This window comes from Ranitomeya imitator, chromosome 1 (assembly GCF_032444005.1).
Source record: "Ranitomeya imitator isolate aRanImi1 chromosome 1, aRanImi1.pri, whole genome shotgun sequence".
Classification (NCBI taxonomy): domain Eukaryota; kingdom Metazoa; phylum Chordata; class Amphibia; order Anura; family Dendrobatidae; genus Ranitomeya; species Ranitomeya imitator.
In genome coordinates, this window is record NC_091282.1 from 849,205,101 (window position 1) to 849,223,711 (window position 18,611).

At 43.9% G+C, this 18,611-nt stretch overlaps 1 protein-coding gene across 1 annotated transcript in view; it reads right to left on the minus strand.

The window, feature by feature from the left end:
- LOC138651263 (lysine-specific demethylase 4B-like) overlaps positions 1 to 18,611 on the minus strand; it is a 102,399-nt gene that overhangs the window by 57,260 nt on the left and 26,528 nt on the right. The window contains exon 2 of the mRNA XM_069741332.1: positions 2,464 to 2,638. Within this exon, the coding sequence (XP_069597433.1) occupies positions 2,464 to 2,604 (141 nt within the window). The 5' untranslated portion in view covers positions 2,605 to 2,638. The remainder of the gene's footprint in view (positions 1 to 2,463; positions 2,639 to 18,611) is intronic.

Sequence of the window (18,611 nt, forward strand, 5' to 3'; positions counted from 1 at the left end):
GGGTGTGAAGCCCCAGAGGACACAGATGATTGCAGTGTTAAGATTTAGGCTGTGTGCCCATGTTGCGTTTTTATGCGTTTCTGCCGCAGCGGAAAGGCATAAAAACGCTTAAAAAATGCATTCCCATGCAATCCTATGGGATTCCTCAGTTGCTGTGCCCATGCTGCGGATTTTCCCGCTGCGGTATCACATAGCGGTAAAATTCGCAGCATGTTCATTATTTCTGTGGAATCGCAGTGGAATTTCACCTCCATAGGATTGCATTGAAACTCTCACTTTACGCATGTGGCTATGCCCACCATGCGTAAAGTGAGCGCTTCATGTGCAGATGGTACCCAGGTCTGGAGGAGAGGAGACGCTCATCCAGGCCCTTAGGAACCATATTTCTGTAAAAAAAAGAAAAAAAGAATTAAAATAAAAAATAGGGATATACTTACCATCTGATGGCCCAGGAGTCCTCCCACCTCTCAGCGGTGCACACGGTGGCTTCCGTTCCCAGGGATGCATTGCGCGAATCACCTGGGATGACGTCGCGGCCACGAGACCGTGACGTCACAAAGGTCCTTCGTGCAAAGCATCTCTGGGAACGGAAAGTACCGGGGGCGCCGCTGAGGAGATCGGGGGCCATCGGAAGGTGAGAATAACCATATTTTTTTATATTATTTTTAACATTCTCTCTTTTACTATTGATGCTGCATAGGCAGCATTAATAGTAAAAAGTTGGTCACACTTGGCAAGCACTATGCTTGACAAGTGTGACCAACCTGTCAATCACTTTTCCAAGCGATGCTTCAAATCGCTGGTAAAAGCGCAAGCATTCTGCAACGTAAAAACGCTTGTGTTTTGCGGGAAAGCGCATGCGAATTCCGCATGTGTTTTAAACGTAGCAGGGAGTTGCGGAAATGCTGAGAACATTTCCGCTTCCGCAGCATTTCTACAACATGGGCGCACAGCCCGAATGTTCTTTCTATGGTATGCACTGACTTTCCCCAGCTCTCCCTGGCTCCTGAATGTCTCTGTATATTGCATTGATTTTTATGGTATGCACTGACTTTCCCCAGCTCCCTCTGGCTCCTGAATGTCTCAGTATATTGCATTGATTTTCTATGGTATGCACCGACTTTCCCCAGCTTCTGCCGACCACTTCACTGCATACAAGCAGTCCCTCGCCAGCTTTAAGTCCACGCTCACTGCCGCAAAACAAACTTACTTCTCATCTCTCATATCCTCCCTGTCTCACAACCCTAAACAGCTTTTCAACACTTTCAATTCTCTACTCCGTCCCCCTACACCCCCTTTCCCAAGCAGTAAGAGCAACAGCAGTAGTTAAAGCAGCAGCAACATCATCAGCAGCAGTATGAGCAGATTTAGCAGCAGCAGATGGCTTTCCTGGCAGATATTGTAAGCGCCAGGGAGATGGCATCAGCCGCTAGTTACAGTAAAGGTATCCAGGTGTTGCCAACGGTACAGGAGGCCAAACAGAAGATTACTTTGGAAGTTGACATTGAGGCTTTCCTGACTGTATTTGAGGAGGGTGGCAGACAGAGAGAAACTGCCCCCAGAGCAATGGACAGAAGTCCTAGCTACATATCTTACAGGGAACTGCAGAACGCGTACTACGTCCTTGCCTTGCAGGATGCCAGAGTACGACAAGCTGAAGGCGGAGATTATGGCACGTTTGGCTGTCCGACCACAATGGGTGCACTTTTGGCACTAACAAAAGGGACCAACCTCCCCGATCCTAGATGCTCGACCTGTTACACCTGGTTCAAAAATGGCTGCAGCCAGAGACCTGCTCTCCAGCACAGAAGTTGGAAAGAGAGTGGTAGTGGTCAGATTTATCCACTCACTACCAAAGTTGTGCAAACCTGAGATGCCCAAGGAGATCACCAGAATGCAGATGACCTGGTAAGCCTTGTGGAAAGATACTTGACCATGGAGAACTCCCTGACCAATCAACGGAGCCGGAGGTCACATTTCTGGGAGACCCAAAAGAAAAGGCTCAATGCCATGTTCGAGGGACAAAGACCCAAGAGAGGTCAGAGCTAGGTTCAAAGATTACATATCGTACCACTGTTGGAGGTGTCGAGTCCCGGGTCATACACAGGCCGTTTGTCCTTTGACCTCAAAGCCGATGGACTGCAGCATAGGCCGGAGCTACTCCTACTGTTTTGTTTTACCAAACTGAGGCTAGCTCAGCTGTGTATGAGTAGCCAGGGTCTGTTCTATTTAATTAGCGTCTGAACAAGGCTTGGGACTTTTATTTAGGAGTTTATTTTGGTGATGAGCATCCTGTAGAACGCAATAAAAACTGCACTTCTTTGGACCAAAACTGCATTGCCTGTGTGAACATTACCTAAGGCCCAGAGTCACTTGTCATCATGTCACTTAATTGCAAAGTGCTGCAGAATTTATTGGCACAATATAAATAAAACAAATTATTACTATAAACTAAACACTTACCTTAGCCAGACCAGCTCTGTGTGCTCCCTGAGTTTCTATGTAAGCTATGTACTTCCCAAAGTCTTGAAACTCTTCCCATGTGGGCCTAAATGTCATGATCTTACAGCCCGAATTCTGAGATGGCGTGGTTTCTGGTCCCATGATGAATTCCACAAAATATGACTCTAGAATAAATCTAAAAACAAAAGATATATCAAATTATGTACTGTTGGAGCCTACAAAAGCGGCATTGATGAGTTCTAACAGAAAAATAAGGTTCAATTTTACTTTAAACCATACGCCAACCCAGGAGGGTAATTAATATAAATAGTTATTGGTTAATGATGTGGAGCCCATGCTTTCTATAGAATCCGTACTGTGCTCTATGCAAGCTCAAGCAGGTTCTGTACACTCGTTTTATTATCTATGCCCCTCTTGCGGGTCTTTGGAGCGATCTATGGGGTCTCATGACTCAGACCATCATAAGTGCTTGTAACATATAAAAAGCATAAATTCATTCATCACTCTAGTTATCAGTCCATCTAGAACAATGTACAGCATTTCAATAGCCATGACATCATGAAGTCACCTTAACCCCTTTACCCCGAGGGTGGTTTGCACGTTCATGACCAGGCCAGTTTTTACAACTCAGTGTTATTTTATGTGGTTGTAACTCGGGAACGCTTCAACGGATCCCAGTGATTTTGAGATTGTTTTTTATGACATATTGTACTTCATGATTAGTGGTAAAATTTCTTCAGTATGACTGTGAAAAAACCTGAAATTTAGCGAAAAGTTTGAAAATTTTGCAGTTTTCAAACTTTGAATTTTCATGCCCTTAAATCAGTTATGTAAAAAAAAAATAGTTAACCAACATTTCCCACATGTTCTACTTTACCTTTACATCAACACAATATTGGAACCCCAATTTTTTTTTTTTGGTAGAATGTTCTAAGGTTTAAAAGTTGACCAGCATTTTTTTAATTTTTCCAACCAAATGTACAATTTTTTTTTAATGGACCACATCACATTTGAAGTCACTTTGAGGGGTCTATATGAGAAAGGATACCCAAAAGTGACTCCATTCTAAAAACTGTACCTCTTAGGCCGCCGTCACACATGCGAGTTTTACGGACGTAAGAGCGCAGAATCTACGTCCGTAAAACTCGCAAAAAATACGGCACAATTATTCTCTATGCCCCTGCTCCTATTTGCCGTATTTTACTGATCAGTATTATACGGCTTTCTACGGCCGTACAAAATCGCAGCATGCTGCGTTTGTCACCGTACTGCGCAAGAAATACGCCAATGAAAGTCTATGGAAGCGTGAAAAATACGGATTACACACGGACAAGCAGTGTGACTTGCGAGAAATACGCAGCGCTGTTAGAGAGAAAAGCCGGTAATTCAGTGCGGTGTACAGTAAAATCACACTGACAGCTTACAGTAGAATAGGTAGAATAAATGTGTACACATAGAATAGGTATATATATATATATGTCATTAGACACATATATGTATATATATTAATATTTATTCCAGCGCTAGACAGCTTGAAAGCCGGTAATTCAATTACCGGCTTTTTCCTTCTCCTTCCTAAAACCCGACATGATTTGAGACATGGTTTACATACAGTAAACCATGTCTTCTCTCCATTTTTTTTGCAGATTCCACACTACTAATGTCAGTAGTGTGTATCTGCAAAATTTGGCCGTTCTAGCTCTTAAAATAAAGGGTTAAATGGCGGAAAAAATTGGCGTGGGCTCCCGCGCAATTTTCTCCGCCAGAGTAGTAAAGCCAGTGACTGAGGGCAGATATTAATAGCCTGGAGAGGGTCCACGGTTATTGGCCCCCCCCTGGCTAAAAATATCTGCCCCCAGCCACCCCAGAAAAGGCACATCTGGAAGATGCGCCTATTCTGGCACTTGGCCACTCTCTTCCCATTCCCGTGTAGCGGTGGGATATGGGGTAATGAAGGGTTAATGCCACCTTGCTATTGTAAGGTGACATTAAGCCAGATTAATAATGGAGAGGCGTCAATTATGACACCTATCCATTATTAATCCAATACTAGTAAAGGGTTAAATAAAACACAAACACATTTTTTAAAATTATTTTAATGAAATAAACACAATGGTTGTTGCAGTATTTTATTCAACGCCCAATCCAGTCACTGAAGACCCTCGTTCTGTGAGTAAAAAAACATAATAAACCAACAATATACTTACCCTCCGCAGATCTGTAACGTCCAACGATGTAAATCCTTCTGAAGGGGTTAAAACATTTTGCAGCAAGGAGCTGTGCTAATGCACGCTGCTCCTCGCTGCAAAACCCCAGGGAATGAGGCTAAAAATATATCAATGATCTATATTTAGCTTCATTTGCGGTGAGGCGCCCTCTGCTGGCTGTTCATAGATCGTGGGAAATTACCTAGAAAGCTCCCTGGCTTTCTAGGTAATTTCCCACGATCTATGAACAGCCAGCAGAGGGCGCCTCACCGCAAATGAAGCTAAATATAGATCATTGATCTATTTTTAGCCTCATTCCCTGGGGTTTTGCAGCGAGGAGCAGCGTGCATTAGCACAGCTCCTTGCTGCAAAATGTTTTAACCCCTTCAGAAGGATTTACATCGTTGGACGTTACAGATCTGCGGAGGGTAAGTATATTGTTGGTTTATTATGTTTTTTTACTCACAGAACGAGGGTCTTCAGTGACTGGATTGGGCGTTGAATAAAATACTGCAACAACCATTGTTTTTATTTCATTAAAATAATTTTAAAAAATGTGTTTGTGTTTTATTTAACCCTTTACTAGTATTGGATTAATAATGGATAGGTGTCATAATTGACGCCTCTCCATTATTAATCTGGCTTAATGTCACCTTACAATAGCAAGGTGGCATTAACCCTTCATTACCCCATATCCCACCGCTACACGGGAATGGGAAGAGAGTGGCCAAGTGCCAGAATAGGCGCATCTTCCAGATGTGCCTTTTCTGGGGTGGCTGGGGGCAGATATTTTTAGCCAGGGGGGGGCCAATAACCGTGGACCCTCTCCAGGCTATTAATATCTGCCCTCAGTCACTGGCTTTACTACTCTGGCGGAGAAAATTGCGCGGGAGCCCACGCCAATTTTTTCCGCCATTTAACCCTTTATTTTAAGAGCTAGAACGGCCAAATTTTGCAGATACACACTACTGACATTAGTAGTGTGGAATCTGCAAAAAAAATGGAGAGAAGACATGGTTTACTGTATGTAAACCATGTCTCAAATCATGTCGGGTTTTAGGAAGGAGAAGGAAAAAGCCGGTAATTGAATTACCGGCTTTCAAGCTGTCTAGCGCTGGAATAAATATTAATATATATACATATATGTGTCTCACTGACATATATATATATATATACCTATTCTATGTGTACACATTTATTCTACCTATTCTACTGTAAGCTGTCAGTGTGATTTTACTGTACACCGCACTGAATTACCGGCTTTTCTCTCTAATATATGTGTCTACTGACACATATACATATATATACATATATATACATACATATATACATATATATATATATATATATATATATATATATATATATATATATATATATATATATATATATATATATATATATATACACAGTATATATATATTTTCTTTTCTTTTTGGGACACATGGATCACTTCTATAGCGGTATGTTGGTTTTGCTAGCCTGCGAGAAAACCACGCAGTACGGATGCCATACGGATTACATACGGAGGATGCCATACGGATTACATACGGAGGATGCCATGCGCAAAAAACGCTGACACACCCTGCCTACGGAGGAGCTACGGACCACTTTTTTCGGGACTTTTCAGCGTATTACGGCCGTAATATACGGACCGTATTGTTTTACGCTGTGTGTGATGCCGGCCTTAGGGTGCTCAAAACCACATTGAAGAAGTTTACTAACCCTTCAGGTGCTTCACAGGAATTTAAAAAAAAAAAAAATAATAATATATTTAACTTTTTCCACAAAAAATGGACTAAAGATCCAATTTTTATTTTGACATTGGTTTCAGGAAAAATTTGTAGTGCAATTTCTCCTGAGGACACCAATGCCCCATTTGAGGGAGAAAACTACTGTTTGGGAGCATGGCAAAGCTCAGAAGGGCAGAAGCATCATTTGACTTTTTGAATGTAAAATTTCCTGGAATCCTTAGCAGACGTCATGTTCCATTTGGAGAGCCTGATGTGCCTAAACAGTGGAAATCCCCCACAAGTGACCCCATTTTGGAAAATAGACCCCCTCAGGAATGTATTTAAATGCATGGTAAGAACCTTGTACTCCCAGATACTTCACAGAAGTTTTATAATGTTGAGCCATGAAAGTATATAAAAAAAATATATATTTTTCAGACACAAAGCTCAGAAGGCAAGGGGCGCCAAATTTTACTGTTATGGTTTGCAGGTTCCATGCCCAACTGGGAGAGCCCTTGAGGTGCCAGAACAACAGAATCCCCCATAAGTGACACCATTTTACAAACTACACCTCTCAATGAATTAATCTAGGAGTGCAGTGGTCATATTGACACCATGGGTGTGTCACAGAATTTTATACCATTGAGCAGTGAAGAAAAATAACTACATTTTACTATCAAAATTTAGTTTTAGACCCAGATTTTACATTTTCACAGAAGAAGTGGGTAAAAATGGCACCAAAATTTGTCACACAATTTCTACTGAACGTGGCAATACCCCATATGTGGCTCTACCCCATATGTGGCTCTACAGTACTGCTTAGCCATACGGAGAGACTCGGGAGAAATCCCCTTGGGGAATTTATCTACAGATGTAGTGCTGATTTGGACTCCATGGGTATTTTCCAGCAATGAATGTTGCCAAGTGAAAATTTCAAACTGCCATTGTAGTGACCAGTATGTTGCAGTCACCAGTACATTATGCCCAGCCCATGCTTCTGGAGGCATGTACCCGTAAGATAGGCAAGCTCTCATCGCTTCAGAAATGCCAAACGTGGATGTTATATGTGGTTTAGGTACACTGTGGGGCTCAGAAGGGAGGGGGCATTTGGATTTGGGAGCGGAGAATTTGCTGAATTTCTTTTGGTGGGTGAAGAGTCATTTCGCTTTTCCAGAGCCTTTGCACTACCAGTAACGTGGAAGCGCCTATATTTCCGTTAACAGATGACAGATCTGAGTGGGGACTTGGCTTTTTTTGTGGATTGAGTTGAAGCTTTTATTGGGAACATTTTACATAACGTTCGGGATCACATTTATCTGGCGCTCTATACTAAACACTTATTTTGGGGTTTCCATCTAAATCTGAGTGACGTGATTCAGATGAAACCCCCGAGGGATCCATTCACTATAATGAGGCAGCAGAGTTACTCTGGACTCAGTCTGGCCTCTGTTCAGCAGTGTCCTTTTCAAAAGTGCACAAAACTGTGCCCGGCGGCACTTTTATGCAATCCTAAAAAGATGGACACAGCCGGATCACAGGTCAGACGGTGTCCACAGTGCCTCCATCTGCCTCATTATAGGGAATCTTCTGCCACAAGTTACGTCTGAATCATGTATTTCAGAGATTTACACAGAAACCCTGGTGTACGCGCTCAACGAAAAGTGCAGGATAAATGTGCACCGTGCCTCATTGTGATCTTCGAAGGGCAGAATGAAAAAAAAAAAAATCAACAGTAGGTGAATTGGATTTATTTTTTTGCACCGTTCCTTGTGCGGTATAAGCGATTAGGTGACTTTATTCTTCGGGTTGGTACGATCACAGCAATACCAGATTTATATCGGGTTTTTATGTTTGGCTGCTGTCACACACTAACAGACGCTTTTTATTGCAAAAAATAGTTTTTGCATCACCACATTTTGAGTCATGCTATGACTTGGTTTTTCCGGGATGAGTAGACATTTTTATTGGTACGATTTTCGGCACATGACATTTTTTAAATGCTTTCTATTCTGATTTTTGGGAGGCAGAATGGAAAAATAACAAAAAAAAAAAAGACAGCAATTCAGGATTTTTTTTATTTTTTTTTTGGGGGGGGGAGAGGATACCGTTCCACGTGTGTTAAAATGGATAAGGCATATTCTTCGAGTCAGTGCAATTACAGCGATACCTCATTTATGTCGCTTTCTTCTGTTTGGCACTTTTACACAAAAACTATTTTATAGAAAAAAATTATTTTTGCATTCCTTTATTGTGAGAGCTATAACTTATTTTTTCGCTGATGGAGCTGTATGGTGGATTGTTTGTTGCTGGACAAGATGACGTTTTCAGCAGTACCATGTTTATTTTTATCTGCATTTTTTATTGAGTTTGATTCCACTTTTTGTTTGGCGGTATGATGATCATGGCAAAAAAATAATGCTTTTTAAAAAAAATTTTTATGGTGTTCAACTAAAGGGGTTAACTAGAGGGACAGATTTATAGGTTGGGTTGTTGCGGACGCGACGTGGCGATACCAAATGAGTGTATTTTTGTTTATATTTTTTCATTCAAATATTTGTATATACAATATCTTGATTTCGTGTTCAATCGCAGCATTTTGGGGGTTAAAGTGTCGGGAGTGGTCTGTGACCATTGTGTGTCGGGTGTCAGCTGTTAGAATCAACTAACACCACCCGTGTACGGGCGATCACGCAGACGTAATAATCCATCCGTGGTCAAATAGGCCCAGGTCACATGGACAGATTATTACGTCTGTTGTCAGAAAAGTGTATTCCCATTTCAATGTGTAATAGGTGTAATAATTACATTATTAGCAAACACCTCCAATCGGAAATGTAGTATAGTTCTTCTAACTCGCTATGTTGCTTACCCCATGTGCAGGGCATTGTAGTAGAGATCAAAACTTCATATGCACTCAGATTTGTATCAGTAAAAATTAAAGCTTGCTACATAAGAAAAAAAAAGTCTTTACACATGAAAATGTTACATGCCAAAACTTTTGTTCTACAACAGTTTTAATTTCACCCCCCACCTCGCAAAATGTATTGATTCTGACCAGTGTCAGGGGTAATAACTCTTGAAGCATTAACTTATCCCAGTGATTCACAAAGTTTTAAAGTGACACATTGCGCTTCATGTTAGTTGTAAATTTTGGTCGATGTGATTTGCATTTATTTAAAAAAATATCAAAAATTATGAAATTGGCAAATTTTCAAACTTTGAATTTTTATGCTTGTAAATCAGATATTTATTAACTACTAGATGGTGGCCCGATTCTAACGCATCGGGTATTCTAGAATATGCATGTCCACGCATTATATTGCCCAGTCACGTAGTATAATGCTCCCTGCAGTTATGTCCCCATAGATGCCCCATATAATGCTCCATGCAGTTATGGCCCCATAGATGCCCCATATAATGCTCCCATAGATGCCCCATATAATGCTCCATGCAGTTCTTTATGGCCCCATATAATGCTTCATGCAGTTACGGCCCCATAGATGCCCCATATAATGCTCCATGCAGTTATGGCCCCATAGATGCCCCATATAATGCTCCATGCAGTTATGGCCCCATAGATGCCCCATATAATGCTCCCATAGATGCCCCATATAATGCTCCATGCAGTTCTTTATGGCCCCATATATGCCCCATATAATGCTTCATGCAGTTACTGCCCCATAGATGCCCCATATAATGCTGCATGCAGTTATGGCCCCATAGATGCCCCATATAACGCTCCATGCAGTTATGGCCCCATAGATGCCCCATATAATGCTCCATGCAGTTATGGCCCCATAGATGCCCCATATAATGCTCCATGCAGTTATGGCCCCATAGATACCCCATATAATGCTCCATGCAGTTATGGCCCCATAGATGCCCCATATAATGCTCCATGCAGTTCGTTATGGCCCCATAGATGCCCCATATAATGCTCCATGCAGTTCTTTATGGCCCCATAGACGCTCCATACAGCATTGTGCCACATGTAATGCTGCTGCTGCTGCATTAAAAAAAAAAAAAAAAAAAAAATCACATACTCACCTCTCGTCGCTGCTCCTCAGCGTCCCGTCTCTCCGCACTGACTGTTCAGGCAGAGGGCGGCGTACACACTAATACGTCATCACACCCTCTAACCTGAGCAGTCACTGCAAGAGGACAGGAAGACGGAGCGGCGCCCAGCAGATGGAACGCGGACAGGTGAATATGAAATACTCACCTGCTCCTGACGTTGTCCCTGCCTGTCCCAAGATACCGCAGCTTCTTCACGCCTGCGCGAGAAGGACCTGCCATGACGTGGCTGTCACATGACCGTGACGTCATGGCAGGTCCTTCACACCCTCTAACCTGAGCAGTCACTGCAAGAGGACAGGAAGACGGAGCGGCGCCCGGCAGATGGAACGCGGACAGGTGAATATGAAATACTCACCTGCTCCTGACGTTGTCCCTGGCTGTCCCAAGATACCGCAGCTTCTTCACGCCTGCGCGAGAAGGACCTGCCATGACGTGGCTGTCACATGACCGTGACGTCATGGCAGGTCCTTCTCGTGCAGGGCCTGTGATGACGTCACAGTCACATGACCGTGACGTCATGGCAGGTCCTTCTCACGCGGGCACGCAGGGCATGTGATTACGTCACGGTCACATGACCATGACGTCATGGCAGGTCCTTCTCCCATACCATCGTTGGCTGTTGTGAATTCTGCTTTTTGGTTCGCTCCAGTGGTTGTAGGTGGGAATGCAGTTGTCTCTGAGTCGCAGTCCTGGCCAGGTGTATCTGCTGATTGCAGTTCTGACTGGGATATTTAGGTGTGCGGGATTCATTAGTCCTTTCCAGTTGTCAATGTTTCTTGTGAAGTGTTGGATCACTTTCTGGCTTCTCCTGCTTAGCTGCCAATTCAGCAAAGATAAGTGTCTGTTTCTTTTTCTGTGGCACACATGCAGTGTGCTTATATTCTGTGCTATTCATTTGTTTTTCTCTTGTCCAGCTTAGACTGTGTCTGTGTTTTCTCAGTCTTGTTGGATTCTCTGGAGTTGCAGATATACGCTCCACATCTTTAGTTAGATGGTGGAGTTTTTGTATTTTCTGCTGTGGATATTTTTTTGGAAGGATTTTTAATACTGACCGCTTAGTATCCTGTCCTATCCTTTCCTATTTAGCTAGTGTGTGCCTCATTTGCTAAATCCTGTTTCCTGCCTGCGTGTGTCTTTTCCTCTACTACTCACAGTCAATATTTGTGGGGGGCTGCCTATCCTTTGGGGTTCTGCTCTGAGGCAAGGTAGTATTCCTATTTCCATCTATAGGGGTATTTAGTCCTCCGGCTGTGACGAGGTGTCTAGGGTTTGTTAGGTACACCCCACGGCTACTTCTAGTTGCGGTGTTAAGATCAGGGTTTGCGGTCAGTATACAGGTCCTTCTCAAAAAATTAGCATATAGTGTTAAATTTCATTATTTACCATAATGTAATGATTACAATTAAACTTTCATATATTATAGATTAATTATCCACCAACTGAAATTTGTCAGGTCTTTTATTGTTTTAATACTGATGATTTTGGCATACAACTCCTGATAACCCAAAAAACCTGTCTCAATAAATTAGCATATTTCACCCATCCAATCAAATAAAAGTGTTTTTTAATAACAAACAAAAAAACCATCAAATAATAATGTTCAGTTATGCACTCAATACTTGGTCGGGAATCCTTTGGCAGAAATGACTGCTTCAATGCGGCGTGGCATGGAGGCAATCAGCCTGTGACACTGCTGAGATGTTATGGAGGCCCAGGATGCTTCAATAGCGGCCTTAAGCTCATCCAGAGTGTTGGGTCTTGCGTCTCTCAACTTTCTCTTCACAATATCCCACAGATTCTCTATGGGGTTCAGGTCAGGAGAGTTGGCAGGCCAATTGAGCACAGTAATACCATGGTCAGTAAACCATTTACCAGTGGTTTTGGCACTGTGAGCAGGTGCCAGGTCGTGCTGAAAAATGAAATCTTCATCTCCATTAAGCATTTCAGCCAATGGAAGCATGAAGTGCTCCAAAATCACCTGATAGCTAGCTGCATTGACCCTGCCCTTGATGAAACACAGTGGACCAACACCAGCAGCTGACATGGCACCCCACACCATCACTGACTGTTGGTACTTGACACTGGACTTCAGGCATTTTGGCATTTCCATCTCCCCAGTCTTCCTCCAGACTCTGGCACCTTGATTTCCGAATGACATGCAAAATTTGCTTTCATCAGAAAAAAGTACTTGGGACCACTTAGCAACAGTCCAGTGCTGCTTCTCTGTAGCCCAGGTCAGGCGCCTCTGCCGCTGTTTATGGTTCAAAAGTGGCTTTACCTGGGGAATGCGGCACCTGTAGTGTTATGGCTGGCAATCAGGCAACACAGCGTGCAGTAATCAGCGCACATACAGAGATCTGGCAATAACCCAAAACAATAGGACGAGCTCTGAGACGTGGAATCTCTGTAGACTGCAGTACCTGATCTATCCTCACACAACTGGAAGCAGCAGTGGATTGCGCCTATCAACTACCTATGCAACTCGGCACTGCCTGAGGAGCTGACTAGCCTGAAGATAGAAATACAAGCCTGACTTACCTCAGAGAAATACCCCAAAGGAATAGGCAGCCCCCACATATAATGACTGTTAGCAAGATGAAAAGACAAACGTAGGAATGAAATAGATTCAGCAAAGTGAGGCCCGATATTCTAGACAGAGCGAGGATAGCAAAGAGAACTATGCAGTCTACAAAAAACCCTAAAACGAAAACCACGCAAAGGGGCAAAAAGACCCACCGTGCCGAACTAACAGCACGGCGGTGCACCCCTTTGCTTCTCAGAGCTTCCAGCAAAAGATAATAACAAGCTGGACAGAAAAAAACAGAAAACAAACTAGAAGCACTTATCTAGCAGAGCAGCAGGCCCAAGGAAAGATGCAGTAGCTCAGATCCAACACTGGAACATTGACAAGGAGCAAGGAAGACAGACTCAGGTGGAGCTAAATAGCAAGGCAGCCAACGAGCTCACCAAAACACCTGAGGGAGGAAGCCCAGAGACTGCAATACCACTTGTGACCACAGAAGTGAACTCAGCCACAGAATTCACAACAGTACCCCCCCCTTGAGGAGGGGTCACCGAACCCTCACCAGAACCCCCAGGCCGACCAGGATGAGCCACATGAAAGGCACGAACAAGATCTGGGGCATGGACATCAGAGGCAAAAACCCAGGAATTATCTTCCTGAGCATAACCCTTCCATTTGACCAGATACTGGAGTTTCCGTCTAGAGACACGAGAATCCAAAATCTTCTCCACAATATACTCCAATTCCCCCTCCACCAAAACAGGGGCAGGAGGCTCCACAGATGGAACCATAGGTGCCACGTATCTCCTCAACAACGACCTATGGAATACATTATGTATGGAAAAGGAGTCTGGGAGGGTCAGACGAAAAGACACCGGATTGAGAATCTCAGAAATCCTATACGGACCAATAAAACGAGGTTTAAATTTAGGAGAGGAAACCTTCATAGGTATATGACGAGAAGATAACCAAACCAGATCCCCAACACGAAGTCGGGGTCCCACACGGCGTCTGCGATTAGCGAAAAGCTGAGCCTTCTCCTGGGACAAGGTCAAATTGTCCACTACCTGAGTCCAGATCTGCTGCAACCTGTCCACCACATAATCCACACCAGGACAGTCCGAAGACTCAACCTGTCCTGAAGAGAAACGAGGATGGAACCCAGAATTGCAGAAAAATGGAGAGACCAAGGTAGCCGAGCTGGCCCGATTATTAAGGGCGAACTCAGCCAACGGCAAAAATGACACCCAATCATCCTGGTCAGCGGAAACAAAACATCTCAGATATGTTTCCAAGGTCCGATTGGTTCGTTCGGTCTGGCCATTAGTCTGAGGATGGAAGGCCGAGGAAAAAGATAGGTCAATGCCCATCCTACCACAAAAGGCTCGCCAGAACCTCGAGACAAACTGGGAACCTCTGTCAGAAACAATATTCTCAGGAATGCCATGTAAACGAACCACATGCTGGAAGAACAAAGGCACCAAATCAGAGGAGGAAGGCAATTTAACCAAGGGCACCAGATGGACCATTTTAGAAAAGCGATCACAGACCACCCAAATGACAGACATCTTTTGAGAAACGGGAAGGTCAGAAATGAAATCCATCGAAATATGTGTCCAAGGCCTCTTCGGGACCGGCAAGGGCAAAAGCAACCCACTGGCACGTGAACAGCAGGGCTTAGCCCTAGCACAAATTCCACAGGACTGCACAAAAGCACGCACATCCCGTGACAGAGATGGCCACCAGAAGGATCTAGCAACCAACTCCCTGGTACCAAAGATTCCTGGATGACCGGCCAGCACCGAACAATGAAGTTCAGAGATAACTTTACTAGTCCACCTATCAGGGACGAACAGTTTCTCGGCCGGACAACGATCAGGTTTATTAGCCTGAAATTTCTGCAACACTCTCCGCAAATCAGGGGAGATGGCAGACACAATGACTCCTTCCTTGAGGATACTCGCCGGCTCAGATAACCCCGGAGAGTCGGGCACAAAACTCCTAGACAGAGCATCCGCCTTCACATTTTTAGAGCCCGGAAGGTATGAAATCACAAAATCAAAACGAGCAAAAAATAACGACCAACGGGCCTGTCTAGGATTCAAGCGCTTGGCAGACTCAAGATAAGTAAGGTTCTTATGATCAGTCAAAACCACCACGCGATGCTTAGCACCCTCAAGCCAATGACGCCACTCCTCGAATGCCCACTTCATGGCCAGCAACTCTCGGTTGCCCACATCATAATTACGCTCAGCAGCAGAAAATTTCCTGGAAAAGAAAGCACATGGTTTGAACACTGAGCAACCAGAACCTCTCTGTGACAAAACCGCCCCTGCACCAATCTCAGAAGCATCAACCTCGACCTGGAACGGAAGAGAAACATCAGGTTGACACAACACAGGGGCACAGCAAAAACGACGCTTCAACTCCTGAAAAGCTTCCACGGCAGCAGAAGACCAATTAACCAAATCAGCACCCTTCTTGGTCAAATCGGTCAATGGTCTGGCAATGCTAGAAAAATTACAGATGAAGCGACGATAAAAATTAGCAAAGCCCAGGAATTTCTGCAAACTTTTTAGAGATGTCGGCTGAGTCCAATCCTGGATGGCCTGAACCTTAACCGGATCCATCTCGATAGTAGAAGGGGAAAAGATGAACCCCAAAAATGAAACTTTCTGCACACCGAAGAGACACTTTGATCCCTTCACGAACAAGGAATTAGCACGCAGTACCTGGAAAACCATTCTGACTTGCTTCACATGAGACTCCCAATCATCTGAGAAGATCAAAATGTCATCCAAGTAAACAATCAAGAATTTATCCAGATACTCACGGAAAATGTCATGCATAAAAGACTGAAAAACAGATGGAGCATTGGCAAGTCCGAACGGCATCACCAGATACTCAAAATGACCCTCGGGCGTATTAAATGCCGTTTTCCATTCATCTCCCTGCCTGATTCTCACCAGATTATACGCACCACGAAGATCAATCTTAGTAAACCAACTAGCCCCCTTAATCCGAGCAAACAAGTCAGAAATCAATGGCAAGGGATACTGAAACTTAACAGTGATCTTATTAAGAAGGCGGTAATCAATACACGGTCTTAGCGAACCATCCTTCTTGGCTACAAAAAAAAACCCTGCTCCCAATGGTGACGACGATGGGCGAATATGTCCCTTCTCCAGGGACTCCTTCACATAACTGCGCATAGCGGTGTGTTCAGGTACGGACAAATTAAATAAACGACCCTTAGGGAATTTACTACCAGGAATCAAATCGATAGCACAATCACAATTCCTATGCGGAGGAAGGGCATCAGACTTGGACTCTTCAAATACATCCTGAAAGTCCGACAAGAACTCTGGGATGTCAGAAGGAATGGATGACGAAATAGACAAAAATGGAACATCACCATGTACTCCCTGACAACCCCAGCTGGTTACCGACATAGAGTTCCAATCCAATACTGGATTATGGGTTTGTAGCCATGGCAACCCCAACACGACCACATCATGCAAATTATGCAGTACCAAAAAGCGAATAACTTCCTGATGTGCAGGAGCCATGCACATGGTCAGCTGGGCCCAGTACTGAGGCTTATTCTTGGCCAGAGGTGTAGCATCAATTCCTCTCAACGGAATAGGACACCGCAAAGGCTCCAAGAAAAATCCACAACGTTTAGCATAATCCAAATCCATCAGATTCAGGGCAGCGCCTGAATCCACAAACGCCATGACAGAATATGATGACAAAGAGCACATTAAGGTAATGGACAAAAGGAATTTGGACTGTACAGTACCAATAACGGCAGAGCTATCGAACCGCCTAGTGCGTTTAGGACAATTAGAAATAGCATGAGTAGAATCACCACAATAGAAACACAGTCTGTTCAGACGTCTGTGTTCGTGCCGTTCTACTTTAGTCATAGTCCTGTCGCACTGCATAGGCTCAGGCTTACTCTCAGACAATACCGCCAGATGGTGCACAGATTTACGCTCGCGCAAGCGACGACCGATCTGAATGGCCAAGGACATAGACTCATTCAAACCAGCAGGCATAGGAAATCCCACCATTACATCCTTAAGAGCTTCAGAGAGACCCTTTCTGAACAAAGCCGCTAGTGCAGATTCATTCCACAGAGTGAGTACTGACCATTTTCTAAATTTCTGACAATATACTTCTACATCATCCTGACCCTGGCATAAAGCCAGCAGATTTTTCTCAGCTTGATCCACTGAATTAGGCTCATCGTAAAGCAATCCCAGCGCCTGGAAAAATGCATCAACATTACTCAATGCAGAATCTCCTGGTGCAAGAGAAAACGCCCAGTCCTGTGGGTCGCCGCGCAAAAAAGAAATAATAATCAAAACCTGTTGAATAGGATTACCAGAAGAATGAGGTTTCAAGGCCAAAAATAGCTTACAATTATTTCTGAAGCTCAGGAACTTAGTTCTGTCACCAAAAAACAAATCAGGAATCGGAATTCTTGGTTCTAGCATCGATTTCTGATCAATAGTATCTTGAATCTTTTGTACATTTACAACGAGATTATCCATTGAGGAGCACAGAGCCTGAATATCCATGTCCACAGCTGTGTCCTGAAGCACTCTAATGTCTAGGGGAAAAAAAAGACTGAAGACAGAGCTAAGAAAAAAAAATGATGTCAGGATTTCTTTTTTCCCTCTATTGGAAATCATTGAAAGGCTCCTTGTACTGTTATGGCTGGCAATCAGGCAACACAGCGTGCAGTAATCAGCGCACATACAGAGATCTGGCAATAACCCAAAACAATAGGACGAGCTCTGAGACGTGGAATCTCTGTAGACTGCAGTACCTGATCTATCCTCACACAACTGGAAGCAGCAGTGGATTGCGCCTATCAACTACCTATGCAACTCGGCACTGCCTGAGGAGCTGACTAGCCTGAAGATAGAAATACAAGCCTGACTTACCTCAGAGAAATACCCCAAAGGAATAGGCAGCCCCCACATATAATGACTGTTAGCAAGATGAAAAGACAAACGTAGGAATGAAATAGATTCAGCAAAGTGAGGCCCGATATTCTAGACAGAGCGAGGATAGCAAAGAGAACTATGCAGTCTACAAAAAACCCTAAAACGAAAACCACGCAAAGGGGCAAAAAGACCCACCGTGCCGAACTAACAGCACGGCGGTGCACCCCTTTGCTTCTCAGAGCTTCCAGCAAAAGATAATAACAAGCTGGACAGAAAAAACAGAAAACAAACTAGAAGCACTTATCTAGCAGAGCAGCAGGCCCAAGGAAAGATGCAGTAGCTCAGATCCAACACTGGAACATTGACAAGGAGCAAGGAAGACAGACTCAGGTGGAGCTAAATAGCAAGGCAGCCAACGAGCTCACCAAAACACCTGAGGGAGGAAGCCCAGAGACTGCAATACCACTTGTGACCACAGAAGTGAACTCAGCCACAGAATTCACAACACTGTAGCCCATTTCCTGCACACGCCTGTGCACGGTGGCTCTGGATGTTTCCACACCAGACTCAGTCCACTGCTTCCTCAGGTTCCCCAAGGTCTGGAATCGGTCCTTCTCCACAATCTTCCTCAGGGTCCGGTCTCCTCTTC